Genomic DNA, 13,815 nt, shown 5'->3' with positions numbered 1-13,815 from the left:
TGGAGCACTGCACAGGGGTAGAAAAAGGGTTTGCACACTGCAAGCACGGAGAGGTCAGCCCACTTGCTACTTGTTAAAGCAATGTAAGGGGATCAGAAAAGAGGAGAACAAAACCTGTTTGAGTCTAGGAAGACACAAACTGCTATACTTAGGTTCTTTTACTTTGCTTTTCTTTACCAGCGTTCAGTATTCTGCCGTTACAAGATGGTGCTTGTTTCTGGCTCCGGTAACCTTTCATAGGCATCTGGCAAAATGAAAAGGAATACAGGGCTTGCCTAAACCAAAAACATGTGCAAATGCTTTGTGTCCTCAGACCTTGTCTCTGTGGCAGTTCCTCGGCAGGAAGGCTGGAGGGCAGCGGAAGCTTGTCTTAGACTAAAAGTAGCTGTTACATAGAGCTCCACAGCAAGCTCTGATGCGGAGAGCAAGTGCAGTGTTCTCGGAACACGTGGATTTACCTCTGTTTAAGGGTTGTGGGCAAGGATCGGTGCTTTAGGGTGATGCTAAATTCCTTATATAGACACTGAAAAATGCTTGCTGGACAAAAATCATCTGATGTTACAATAATTTTTTAAGAAAAAACCCCACCCCAAACTAACCCCACCCCAAGCTATTCATCAGTCTAAGGACAAATCATTACACTTCAAGGTTCTGTCCTATAAAATATATGTATGACTTTAAATTTGTGTTTGTATTTGTGTACCTATGTTTATATATATATATATATATATATGCATTTGTATGTACATGTGCACACATGTATAGATACATTTGTATGTATGCCTGTGCATGCATTTGAATTCACGTGTATATGTCATCATGGAGAGGGAGGGAGGGATGGAATTACGTGTAACAGATACTCCAGTGTTAGAACTTGTATTAGCTTTTAATGGTGTTAGCATCAGTTTAATTAAAAACTTGACTTTGAATTGGAGATAAGAGACAAAATGTCTTTTTGAGTTCCTGAGATTTAAGCTATTTTTCAGGGACTTTGCTTAGTGGAGTCCCTTGCATTCATCAGAAAATGTGCTCCTGTAATATATTAATGGGGAAGCATTTCTATAACAACATCTTGTTTGCACCTTAAGGTTTTGAGGAGATGGCTGTACAATTAGTAGCAACTGAATCTGATCTGTTTTAAGTTTTTGCTCCCTCACCTGTGATACGATTGACCTTGTGCATACTTGTGCATATTTCATGAGTGTGAAGTGGAATGTTTTCATTTAGTTCGCAGCTCAGTATTGCATATTTTTGTAGTGTGTCACCTACTGTATTAAACCATCTTCAGTGGCTTTTACAAGATTTCTCTGTTTTTCATTGCAGTGGTCTGACCACTTGGTCAGTTATCCTGATTTTGAAACTTTTACCTACTTTAACTTAATTTCTTGTGTGTTATCTGATAGTATCCATACAGTATTAAGGCTGATGTACTGTCCTATAGTTGCTTAATGATTTTTCTATAACAGTGAACAAGTAAGGTGAGTTACTGCTATGCTCAGGGAGCAAATCTTTCTGCAATATTCTTGCCTTTCAGCCATTGCTTGCCTGCTGTATTGGGAAACTCATTATGATTGCAGGTAACTTAGCACTAGAACATCACTAATTGAGCAATGTAATGTATGAAACTAATTTTTCGCAGCTCAGGGACATGAATCGTTACTTTATCTTGTCACTAAAGCATTTACTTGACTTGCTTAATTCTAAAATTATCATTATAAAATGAAGATGAATTAAGAGTGCACATTCGAAGCCTGAATAAATTGGTCTTCAATGGGTGGTTCTTGGAGTTCAGTTTTTCTTGTGCAGTATATGGAAGATGTGGCAACCCTTGAAGTTACCTTCTGCTCTCAAATGATCTGTTCTCCAATTTATTAGGAGTTCTAACATGAAATAATTTATTTTTATGTTCAAAGCCTTAAGTTGTTCTGTCTTTAAAAAACCTTTCCCTTCCCTGTTACTTTTTTTAAGGATTTGGTGAAAATTCACAGAAATCTAACACAGGACATAAACGATTCCATTATTAACAAAAATGATCAGAACCTGTATCAAATTTTTATAAGCTACAAGGAAAGGTAAGGCTTATGCACTCTTACTAATTTGAATAATCTCTGCTTGCTTCGGTAAAGTATTTTACCATATTTTTGTTTGAATATTTCTGACACAGGATTTAATTTGATGTCAGTACACTTATGAAGCCAGTATTTGGTATTTTGAGGCTGAAGTAAAAATGCAACCTATTGCCATATGAGCCCCTCCTTTTCTTACTTCCACTTTTGGCAATATTGTTACATTGACAGATAACGTCTATAAGAAATCTTTAAATAGCTTATTTTGCATAGCTTTTTTTTTTCTTTTTTAATGCATATAATCTCAGGTATTTTACAGCATCAAACCTGTATTGATTAACAGATAAAATGTTATAAAAAGGGAAGAAGAGGTAAAATAGAGCAAGGATATATATATATATATAAAAGCTATTCCAGGTTAAAGAAAACAGCAGAGTTCATAACTTGAATGCAGAAAAAGAAGAGAAGACTAGATGTCCTCTGCAGTCAAAGGTGTGATGGTAAAGCAAACACGCTCTGCCTTCAAACTGCGAAAAACAGCCAAGCTGATAACAGGATAGCTGTGGCAGCATGCCATGCCCTGTAGGCTAATTGCCAGGTTTTTAACCCATGTTTTCAGATTGTTTTCTGTGCCAGCACTGAAGAGCTGTCGGACTGTAGAGCTGAACTTACATGCCTGTGGTACTTAGCTGAAACACACTTGCACTGTGGGCTGCAGCGCTGACCTACCTTGAAGTAACCCTTGGGTTGTGGTTAAAAATTAGTTCTTTCTGGAAGCAGAGCAGGAAAGACCTGTGGGAGCTAATTGGATTTGCTTGAGGGTGATGGGGAAGGAGGATTGTTGCAGTAATAACAGGCTTGTGAGAAATTGGACAGCAGCATCCAGAAAACGTTCAGACGGGAGAGTTGTTTTCGGAGGGAGGAGGGTTTTCCAGGCTGCACATAAACTGTCTTGCCTTGAGAGACCCTCTGTCTCAGCTTTTATGTTGGAGCAGGACATAGTTATTTCCCAGGCCGTAAGGCTTTCTGCTGCTCTAGAGGGGAATTAGGGGGCAAGAAGTTATTCTGGAAAGCGCTGATCTTTGAAAAGTAGGTCTGAAATGTGTGCTAGAGGGGGAACAAAGGACACTGAGAAGAAGCCTCACGTTTATGTTGTACAAAAAGGAAACAGATAGAGGTAGTCTCTGTGTCTTAACCATGTAGTGATTAAAAGTAATCAGAAGTGGTAAGTGTGAAATCATTATCATCACTTTCAGTTTGCTTGTGTGGGAAAGGTAAAAATTAGATGAGAGAAAAAAATTTAGGAGACTACAATGGAAAGCTTATGGGAGCCCTCCTCAAATGGATTTAGAGCAGAAGGAGTCACCTCAAGAAACATGAAAAGGTGAAAGGAAACAGCTCTTTGTGATGGGACTAGCAGAAAGAAGCACTCCACGCAGGGGCAAGAAACTCCTCTCTTAAAACCAGGTTGCTTCAGGAAGCATTACTGCCCTTGACAGCCGTTGAAATTTTCTACAGTTTTCATACACTATTATTCTGATCTGAGATATATCTGGTAGAAACTGTTGGAGATGGATCAGTCTGGGTAACCTACAAGGTCTTTAAAGGATAGCTGTAATTAATCCTCTTAGGCCTGTGTTACAGCATTTATTCGTTGTGGCCCTGGAAATCTGCAGTGTTATGCTGCTTTTGAATTTTTATCAGAACATATACATGTGAGTATTAAAGGAAATTGCAGTGATTTTACAGCATTTTGATGGTAGATCAAAATTGTGTTCTCACCAGTATTCTTCTTTGTACTAACACTGCCCATGGAAGTCTGTGGCTAAATCCTATCTTTGCTTTTTTAGGCACTGCTCCTTTTGAAAGGAGGATTATTAACAGTGTATTTGTGAAAAAATTATCAAGGATTGCTCTTAAATAAACAATTCTTCATTTTATTCTTTATCTCTTGCTTTGATTTAGATTGGTTATTTATGGACAGTACTGCAGTCAAGTGGAGATAGCGATATCATGCTTAGACAACATCTCTAAGACGAAAGAAGATGTTAAACTGAAGTTAGAGGTATTGTTTTTTTAATATATGTATATACACATATGTATATATAAATAAAATGTGTTTGTGTGAATGTGCCGTGCTTTCATCCAAGTCAAACTTTCTGTTGGCAAGCTAACTGGGCTGATATGGGAATGTATTTCTCTTCCTTTTCATTTTTGGGAGCCTCTGATCGATTGAGTATGTGTGCTTTTGCAGTACACATCCTGGCACTGAAGTGAATGGAGTTTTGCTAATGACATCAGTAGGGTTAGGATTTTTCTTGGGAAGTGTGATCATCAGCAATACCCTTCTGTTTATCGTGACATGTCAGCTGAGAACCCAGAACTGCAGAATCACTCAGATAGGGAGGGACATCTAGGCTGGTCCTACAGCCACACAGGGTTTGCTCCTTGCCATGACCCCCGTCCTTTCCAGCAGAGCTGCTCGTGAGCTGGTCAGCCCACAGGGTTAGTGTGTTCTTGGTTAATGCGTGCCAGGTGGAGGACTCTCCCTTTGCCTTGTTGCTTTCATGTGAAGTTCTTGTTCGACATGGCCCAGAGGAGTGTCACCTGCCCTTCCATCCTGCCGCTAGCGGTAGATGTCCTCTGTTTTTTCCTGCAGTTTATTGCTGAAGATACTAAATGAGAGAGGTCCATGGACAGACTTCTGAGCAGCCCTGCTTGCAACTGTCCCTCATGTAGTGTAGGAACCATTAGTCACTGCTCTTTTTGAGCCTCGTGATCTGGCCAGTTTTTCATATACCTAGTAGTTGGTTCATGTGGAGCATAACACCTCAGCCTGGATAACATCAGGATGCTGTGGGAGATGATTTTTGAAAGCCTTGGAAAAGTAGGTAGCCTCTCTGCACCCATTTACAGATCTAGGCATGTTGTTGTGGAAAGCAGCCAATTAGTTCAAGTGCTGATTTACCTGTGGATGTTTCCACTCACCTACTTCATGTCCCCAGAAATTGCTTCCAAAAGGGCTTGCTCCATAATTTTTGCAGGAGCTTAAGTGAGACTGACTGGCCTACTGGCTTGTAGTTTCCAAGATCTTTTGCTTTTTTTTTTTGAAGATAGTGGAAAATATTTGCTGCCTTGGGTAAGTAATGTTTCTTTTTTGGGTAGGTAGGTTTCTTTTTTTTTTTTCCCCAATGGAACACCTAATTTCTTTAGTCTTTGTGATGTTTATTCTACTCTTTATCATGTTCCTGAAACGTTTAAGGCCAAGTGTCTAGACTCAGTCCTTTTGTGCTTAACTATTATTATTGCCATATCAGCTGTTTTGCTGCATTTTGTTGATATTCTTTATCAAGTTTAATAAAATTACTTGGCCCATATATCGCTGAATTTTAACATATATCACTTCAATATTTTTGTTTTCTAACTCTCTTGTCTTATTCTTTCTTCTGCTTTGAACTAGGAATGTTCCAAGAGGGCCAATAATGGGAAATTTACATTGCGGGATCTTCTAGTCGTTCCAATGCAGAGAGTGCTAAAATATCACTTGCTGCTCCAGGTATTTTGTTTTTGAAATTTTAGGGAGCTGGGAGCAAAGCTGTAATTGTTTGTCATCAGTGGATTGTAAGAATGAGAGCTATAGGTCTTTGTTGAAGGGAGGTGATTGACATTTGCATAGATCTAAGACTGGTTTGAATAAAATCCAGTCAAGTGCGGGTTTTCTTACAGAGAGTGTTCCTCAGAGCTCAAGTGTACCTGGGTTAAAAAAGAATAAGCCACAGTTGTTTCCTCAGTATCTGAACCTTTCATTCTTGGTATGTTTAAGATGGTTAGTAGCACAGAGCTATAATCATGGTACTTAGAAATGTGAACCATTATCCTCCAAAAGAACAAGCCGGACCGTACATACAGCATACTTTTTAAATGCTTCTTCGCTGACATAAATTACAATAAAGCCATATTTATTTTGAAATGCTTCTGGTTATAACCCACAAAGCATTAGCTTTTGCAGTTAGCCTGTAATAAGGGTGGAGAGTCTTATAAATTTAATTTGATAGCTGTGCCAGGAGACTCATTAGTTCAGCTGCAAAGAAATATATTACTATATTAGACTGTCAACCCTGCTGATACTTGTAAAATGTTGTTTTAAAAAGATCTACTACTTGTATGTGAAGCATAATTTTGACTTTGCAGAGCAACATGCATTTTGTAATATTAAATTTTTTGAAATATTTCTGTGAGTCATCAATATTTTGATCAATGGAAAATTGGGGAAAAAAAATTAATGGTACAAGTGCTTTAAAAAAAAAACTTATGAGACCTGAGTCATGATTTTTTTAATCAAGCTGAAAAGGTGATATACAATATGTCACTATGTTCTGTGTGACACTGCTATATATGGTGTATAACAAAGAAATATTTTATAGACTTGGGAAGAAAATATCCAATAAATTATTAGAATTGTAATGTGAAGTATAATACTCCATTTCCTATGACTTTAGCAGGTTATGTTAGCTGAAATGTATAATTCTCTTTCAAATTATAAAGAAGAAATAACCTGTTTCCCCAAGAGATTACTTTTTCACTTCATACAAAACAAAAAAAAACCCTTTATTTTCTGTAAGGGAAATGTCTAAAAAAAATAATCTTTAAACATTTACATTTGATTTAAGTATGCCTTGGGACTCAGCTCTGTCTTAGCTGTAACGAGACAGTGGCTTCTTGAGAATTTATTGCCAGCGTCCATGCCCTTTCTGCGTGCTTTGGTGTGGGATGATGTGTACGTACCGTGTAGTGACGTGCAGGGGAACTCAAGTGTTTACCTGTGCTTTCAGCGTGCACATACAGAAATGATCTGATCTGGCGAGTCTGAAGTGCTCGACAGACCGAATCAGTGTCTAATGATGGTTCATTGTCAGCTACAGTCAGTGTTGAGGCTCTACAGCAATCAGTCATAAACACTTGCCAATTCTCATTTTGCAGTAGTTTTAGCTTTTCTTTTTTTAATTCTTTTCTGGGGGTGTGGGGATGAGCAATGACAACTTCAATTTTTAAACTGACAGACAATGGATGAAAAGTTATGACTGCTCTGTCCACAGGAGCTGGTGAAGCACACTGCTGATCCCATGGAGAAGGCAAATCTAAAACTGGCACTTGATGCGATGAAGGTAAATATTCATGGTGATGAAGTATTTATGTCTTTGTTGGCTGTTAAAATAGTAGCTCAGAACTGTTTTTCCTGGAGGAGATGATGTTCTTCACAGCAGATCAAATGTGTTTTCACAGGTCACGGTGAGCTCTGTGAGTATGTCAGGGCAAGTGTGTACAGCTGAAGGCTTTGCTCAAGTCTCAAGACAAGTTCAGTAGTTTTCTGAAGTGGAGGGTTTATGAAATGGAACTTTCTTATTTCACTTTACTTATACATCATTTTGCTGTCAGATAATGAGATGAAAAACAGGCGTTTCAATAATGTTGGTCTTGCTTCCAGAGAGGAATATTTAGGAATATTTCTACCAGTGTAAGTCAGTTCTAATCAAGGTCAGTAGTTTTCCCAGCGAGATGAAGGCAGTTATCTATCTTTACAAGACTTCTTTTTCCTGTCATCTTAATATGATCTCTGTGGCTTTACTTTGAAAGCAATTATGTCTTTCTCAGGGTAGAGAATCTATCACTGTGTATTCCCCTGTAAGTGGTACAAACAAATGCTCTATAGAATAGCTGTACTGCCTTATACATGAGGTAACGTGTTACGTGTTCCTCTGCACAGATTCACAAATGAAGCACAGTTCTGCTTCAGTTGGCCTCACAGCATGAAATTGCAACAGTCATGCTGGAATTGTGAATTTTTTTTTCTGTCCTTTTTGGGCAAAGGGGGAAGGAGGCCGACATAACATAGATCCTGTCTCCTCCTGTTGTAATCCGTATGGTCTACGGTCTGAAGTCAGACTAACTTAGTTTTGGGTCACACAGCCGTCTCGTATTATGTAACGGTCTGCGTTGAATGACTGGAATACAGGCGAGCTCACAAATGAGATTTTTACTTCCCCGTTTTTGTCATCCAGTTTTGGGCAGTGATGCAGAGAGCCACTGTGATAAGCTCCCCCAGAGAGGTGCCATAAAAGGGATGCGCAGTGGTCGCTTCTGCCTAGTGGCAAGCCATGCACCCTGGCTGCTGCAAACTGGTTAGGAAAATAACCCTGGTTTTTATTCCTCCCTGCTTCACTTTTTCTTTCCTGCTTCCTGACTTGCTTCATTGCTTTTGGTGGCTGTTGGACTGAAAATAGAAGACCAATTAAGAAATCTCTTGGCAGAATGGCTGTGGCAGTTATGTACTTGCTGCCAGCACACAACCAACCAATTAAAAAAAACAAACCAAAAAGCCACCACCCACGTGCCTCCAAGCCACAAAAACCATAAGTATGAGCATCTCTCCTTAAGGTTGCATCACCATCTCCCTTACAATTTACTGTGTCATACAACAGTCCTTGCCAGTGTAGAAGAAGTAACTGTGCAACATTGATGTGTTACTTCTAAAAATCCTGCCATGTCTGCTTGAAAATACAATGTCTTTGGAAAAAACTGCCAGCAGAGTGGTAATGCCTCCCAAGAAAGAAAATTCTAGGCGGGCTTGTGCTCAGATTTCTTGCAGTATCAAGAAAAGAGGTTATTTAATTTCTGCACTAAGTCTTTTAACACTGGTGTGAGTGTATCCTGCACAGATTCATTTGGGAAGCTGGCATAATGATTGCAGCTATTCTTAAATGCTGATTAAAAACGTCTCAGGAAGAACATGTATCTTTCTTCCACCCTCCATATATGTGACCATACTGAAGGGATACTGCAAAAGCAAGTTGTGAAGATCAGAATGCCTTTTCCAGCTGCTGCTCTCAGCATCCCTGACCTTACCAATTACCACTCCTGCTCACTCCCCATCTCCAGCCCTAAACAGAGAAGCCCCAGCAAATTGTCAGTATTACTCGAGCATGTTCAGAGCATTTGAAAGGCTTCAGTGAAATGGGCACAGAACACGCACTGTAAAGGGCCCAGTAATGATCTCAACCTGTGACTTCAGGTAATATATCCCATTAAAAGCTGCTTTTAAAATCTGCTGTCTAATGGCCTCCCTCTGCTGTGCAGCAGTAAGAGTAAGATCCTACTACTGGGGCAGTAGCTGCTTCTCTCCTAATACGCACCCAGACTTAAGATATGTTCACACCTTAGGTGCTGGTTCTATTTACCTTCTGTCTTATTCATAGATATTGGATGTTGTTGACTGTGTTGTCAGCAGCGTGCTACATAAATTACATTTCCGTCCTTGATTTCGAAAAAGACGACCTTAACGAAATTCAGAAAAAAATCAGCCCTTCTTTACATTTTATTATGTTTGCCTCTTTCTTGCTACAACATTTGAGTCTCAATACATGTGATGAGGAAAACCGTAAATACAGTTGGAGATAGAAGATACGCAGAGTCGTTTTTTTCCTTTATTTAGGCATACATATTGACAGCTCTTGAACATTAAAAATAAATGATGTTTTTTTCAAATGGCTACCTATGCAGAAGAATCAAAGACAAAATTAGAAATAAATTTGCCAGAATAATGTATTGAATTGGTCTATTATCTAAAAGATTTTTTTGCCCTCCCTTTTTTCTGTTGGTGTTCTAGGACTTGGCTCAATATGTAAATGAAGTGAAGAGAGATAATGAAACGCTCCGTGAAATTAGACAGTTTCAGCTATCGATAGAGAATTTGGTATGCGATACTCCTTTATATGTTTTTTTTATGTCACTTTTGGTCAGATATTGTTGGATGTATTTTTCCCTATTTCACATGCGATTATAGTACTCTCAGTAATATTTAAGTGCAAGTATGCTTTGCTTGGTTTAGAATGACATGAATATTTAAGTACAGAAATCTCTACTCTTTTGGGGGTCTGTAGTTCATTATATTTGCGTAATTGAAGGTTTGTAGTTGTTCAATGACTCAGGTGTTTTTGTAATGAGAAAGAAGATGATAATGGAATGGACTGGCTTTTCATTATATTTACTTTAGATGATAGGAAAAAACATGTGGTTTCAGGCCTGAAAAGTCCTTATTTGAGGGCAAAAGGAGTGAGTGGTCTAACATTTGAATATGTCGTCATCTTGACACTTGTGCTATATGGAATCATACATATCCCTTCTGTTTCAGAATCATTCCCTCTTACAGTATGGAAGACCGCAAGGTGATGGGGAAATCCGGATAACTACATTAGACAAACGTGCCAGGCAAGACAGGTGATGGCATGACTTCTGCTGTTCACTGTTAAAAAAGCCTGCAAAGTAACTCCTTTTAGATTTGAGGTCAGCTCGATGAATCTTGAGCATGCTGTCCATTTCAGTGGTCATTCGCAGAGCCTAACCACACTTTACCAAGTGAATTTGCAAAGCAATTCATGGAAAATTAGCTATTAAGCTATCACCTAACCCCCTTGCAAGTAGTTAAGTTTTTAGCAAAAATACCATCAGTGTGTTTTGTTTCGTTATTCAGTAGTTTACTTGTTCATCTTCCAAATTTTAAGAGCCACGGGCAAAGTGTGTTAAGTAAGACTTGGGGCGTTTCTGGAGTGTTTTTAACCATGTTTCTGTTGTATTTTCTTAGGCATATCTTCCTGTTTGATCTAGCTGTAATTGTTTGCAAACGGAGGGGTGATAATTATGAAATGAAGGAAATAATCGATCTTCAGAAATATAAAATTACAAACAACCCCACTACTGATAAAGAAAATAAGAAGGTAAGTATTTTATGCAAATTCATGTAAAATTTCTATTTCTAGCAGCAATCTGAAGCATTTTGCAGGAGGTCAGAATATATATACAATTTGTTCAGTGTTTTGTGTTTTAGATGTAAGCTGCAGTGAATATTTAGGGATTTATTTCAACTTTGTTTATTCTGGTGTAATTGAAATGTTTAAGTCGTTCTCAGGCGAACACAGTATTGTGGTCTTGCTATTCCCCAGATATGGGGAAGGGACAAATGCTTCTTCTGTTTTTTTTCTTTTTCACTCTTCATAACTGATGACCTTCGTATTACCAATCTTTTCATGCAGTGGTCTTACGGCTTCTACCTCATTCATATCCAAGGTCAGAATGGTTTAGAAGTTTATTGCAAAACTAAAGACTTGAAGAAAAAATGGCTTGAACAATTTCAGATGGCTCTGTAAGTATTTTTTAATTAAAGTGGAATCACATTCATCACCAGTGTAAAGATATCACTTAAATTATGTTGAACTGCTTTCATGTTTGGATTTTTTTAACACAACTTATTTATTTTATTTAACTTTCTGAGGAAAAACTGACGTTCACTGAAACTTCTCTTGGAAAAGGAAGAGGGCGCTCTAGGCTATGTATTAGTTTCCAGCTTTGCTGCTAAGATTGTTTTAGTAATACTCTCTTAAGTAACCAGGCGAAATATTAATTATTTTAACAATAAATATCTAACATAATAGTGACATTTTCCCCCCTCCCATTTTTAATTAGTTGAAATATATTTTTTGAAAGGTGATGCTATGCTGATGATTTGAGAGGGGATGCTGGCTTCTTGTGGCTTTTAAGTAATTTATTGTGTAGTATCTCAATCAAGTTGCTCGGTTAATTAAATGTAGTTTCAAAAGACTGATTTTCTTTGTATCTTTTTTCAACAAAGAAAGGAGATTGCTTTAGCCTTCTGAACAAGTTGTTCAGATGCAGCACTGCAGATCACATTGTTATGCAGCATGAGCATTATTTCCATTTCTGATTCTTGTCAGGAAGACAAACATGATTATTGACACCTCAGGTATTCTGATTAAATTTAAAACTTGTGAACAAGGGAATTGGATGACAGGCTGATGCTTACTATATGTTAAAAAAAAAGTGTGAGGAGGAGGGAGATACTTCTAGTAAAAATAGAGAGACAGCATTAATAAAGACTGGTTAGGATGTGATTGTAAGGGTGTGTGGATTCAGAAAAAAGGCTATTATGAGCTGAGTGAAACTCACTTTGACACTATATATATGCATTTTTAAAACCTTAGTGTGATGAGGGCTAATGATTTAAATGAAACCATAACAGAGGAGAGCTTGGGCTGGACAGGTGTTTTAATGCCTGCTTGCTAGGGTTCCCATCTCACAGATTTTTATTGGAGACAAAGGTCATGTTGTGGCAAAAATTTCTAGGTGGCATAGTGGGGGATTTGTTATGTGTGCAGACAGCTGAGTACTTTGCCTCTTTCTGTCCCTGTGCACTCCCTGCTGCACCTCCTGTAATGTCGTTCTGGATGTTTACTTAAAAATAAATAAAACATGCATGAAAAACATGAGGAACTTGGATTTATCAGCTTCAGTGTTGCAACTATCGATCACTCCTCAGGCCCAGCGTGCAATAAAACTGAACAAAAGTTAGCTAAGGGGCTAAAGAGAGCAGCAAGAGCACTATGTTTTTTCCCAGGAACATATCCTCGGTTCCTCCCAAAAGTTTTTACGGTTCTGTGAAGGACCTTTCCCCACAACACTGCCGTGTGGCTGGTGAGCGCGTGCAGCTGTGTGCAGCGCTCCAGAGCTCTTCCTGTTGCCCTGTGTGAGCAGAGCAAACGGGACCTGAGGGACTGACAAGTTCACATGCTCCTCTGTCCTCTTGGGCCAATGGAGTTGGATGCTGAAAACAATGAGTGGCCGTGTCAGCCTTGTCTTGTATGGGTGTTTGTATTTCTCAGAAACCCGTACCTCTGGTTCCGCCTCTTCCCGTGTGATGGCAGGCCACGATGGGGAGGTTTGGGAACGGGAGCAGCAGGGTTGCTGTGGGTCAGGGCTGAGGTGCAAGGGGCGGAAGTGGTATTATTTGCATTGGGCAATGTTTTTACTTCTTTATATTTATAACCATTAGGACTGAAAACAATGGGGAGCTTTTAAGCTTTCTAAAGATTTTATACCTTTCAGCCAACTCCATTACATGGGTTTGACTTTATAGCATGTTTCCCTCAGCAGTGCTCCCAAGGCACACCTCGCCGTATGTAGCGATAATTAATTCCTAATGCACACTGAGGCACAAGAGTTTGTGTTTGGGAGTAAACTAAGCCAAGTGTTTTGAACAATTGGTTGGTTAGTTTGATTGGTTGTTTTCAGGGGTCTCATTGCCTACTGTGTAGGTTATCTGTGCTAGTGTGATTCTAGTTTGAGAAGTAACCATGATTGGAATTAGGCTATTATTCATCATACTCAATTATAATTGCTGCTGCTATGCGCAAAAAACTTCGCATCGCTTAAAAATTTTACTGAGACTGCAAAAGCAGCATAGTGGAAGGGGTGAATTACATGCTTTCTTGATTATCAGAAATGATGTCGTTTACTGAGTTCCAGACAGAAATTTCAATGCAGTTCAGAATAGCCTCCTCTATGAAGTCAGGTTTGTTCAAGTGTTAATCTAAGAACGTAACAAGAGAAAAAATTAAGATTTCTCTTATTATTTTTAAATTAACCTTGCTGCCACTAAAACATGTTTATTGGCATAACTATGTTAGCTAGGCTATAATTCTTAATTTTTGTTTTTTAGCTGCTAATATGTTTATACCAGTGTATGAACAACAGTGATGGTAGTTAGATTGCTGAAAAGGCACCTGCCGTTGAGGTGCTGGTGCCCCTGAGAAGAGCGTTTGTCTCTGAATATGGGAAACTTGTTATTGATGAAGTATGAAACAGAGGAGAACACTGCTTTGCTAGCTGGGCTCGGTTTAGG

At 38.7% G+C, this 13,815-nt stretch overlaps 1 protein-coding gene across 1 annotated transcript in view; it reads left to right on the top strand.

Moving 5' to 3' along the window:
* LOC104277520 (guanine nucleotide exchange factor VAV3) overlaps positions 1-13,815 on the top strand; it is a gene marked incomplete at both ends in the record, with an annotated part of 37,526 nt that overhangs the window by 7,343 nt on the left and 16,368 nt on the right. The window contains 8 exons of the mRNA XM_009874177.1: positions 1,969-2,072; positions 4,032-4,131; positions 5,527-5,622; positions 7,163-7,231; positions 9,730-9,816; positions 10,255-10,340; positions 10,705-10,837; positions 11,153-11,262. Coding sequence (XP_009872479.1) covers positions 1,969-2,072; positions 4,032-4,131; positions 5,527-5,622; positions 7,163-7,231; positions 9,730-9,816; positions 10,255-10,340; positions 10,705-10,837; positions 11,153-11,262 — 785 coding nt within the window. The remainder of the gene's footprint in view (positions 1-1,968; positions 2,073-4,031; positions 4,132-5,526; positions 5,623-7,162; positions 7,232-9,729; positions 9,817-10,254; positions 10,341-10,704; positions 10,838-11,152; positions 11,263-13,815) is intronic.

The sequence above is a fragment of the Apaloderma vittatum genome, unplaced genomic scaffold (genome assembly GCF_000703405.1).
Source record: "Apaloderma vittatum isolate BGI_N311 unplaced genomic scaffold, ASM70340v1 scaffold568, whole genome shotgun sequence".
Lineage (NCBI taxonomy): Eukaryota > Metazoa > Chordata > Aves > Trogoniformes > Trogonidae > Apaloderma > Apaloderma vittatum.
The sequence above is the reverse complement of the archived record's forward strand: the minus strand, read 5'-3'. Positions and strand labels throughout refer to the sequence as shown.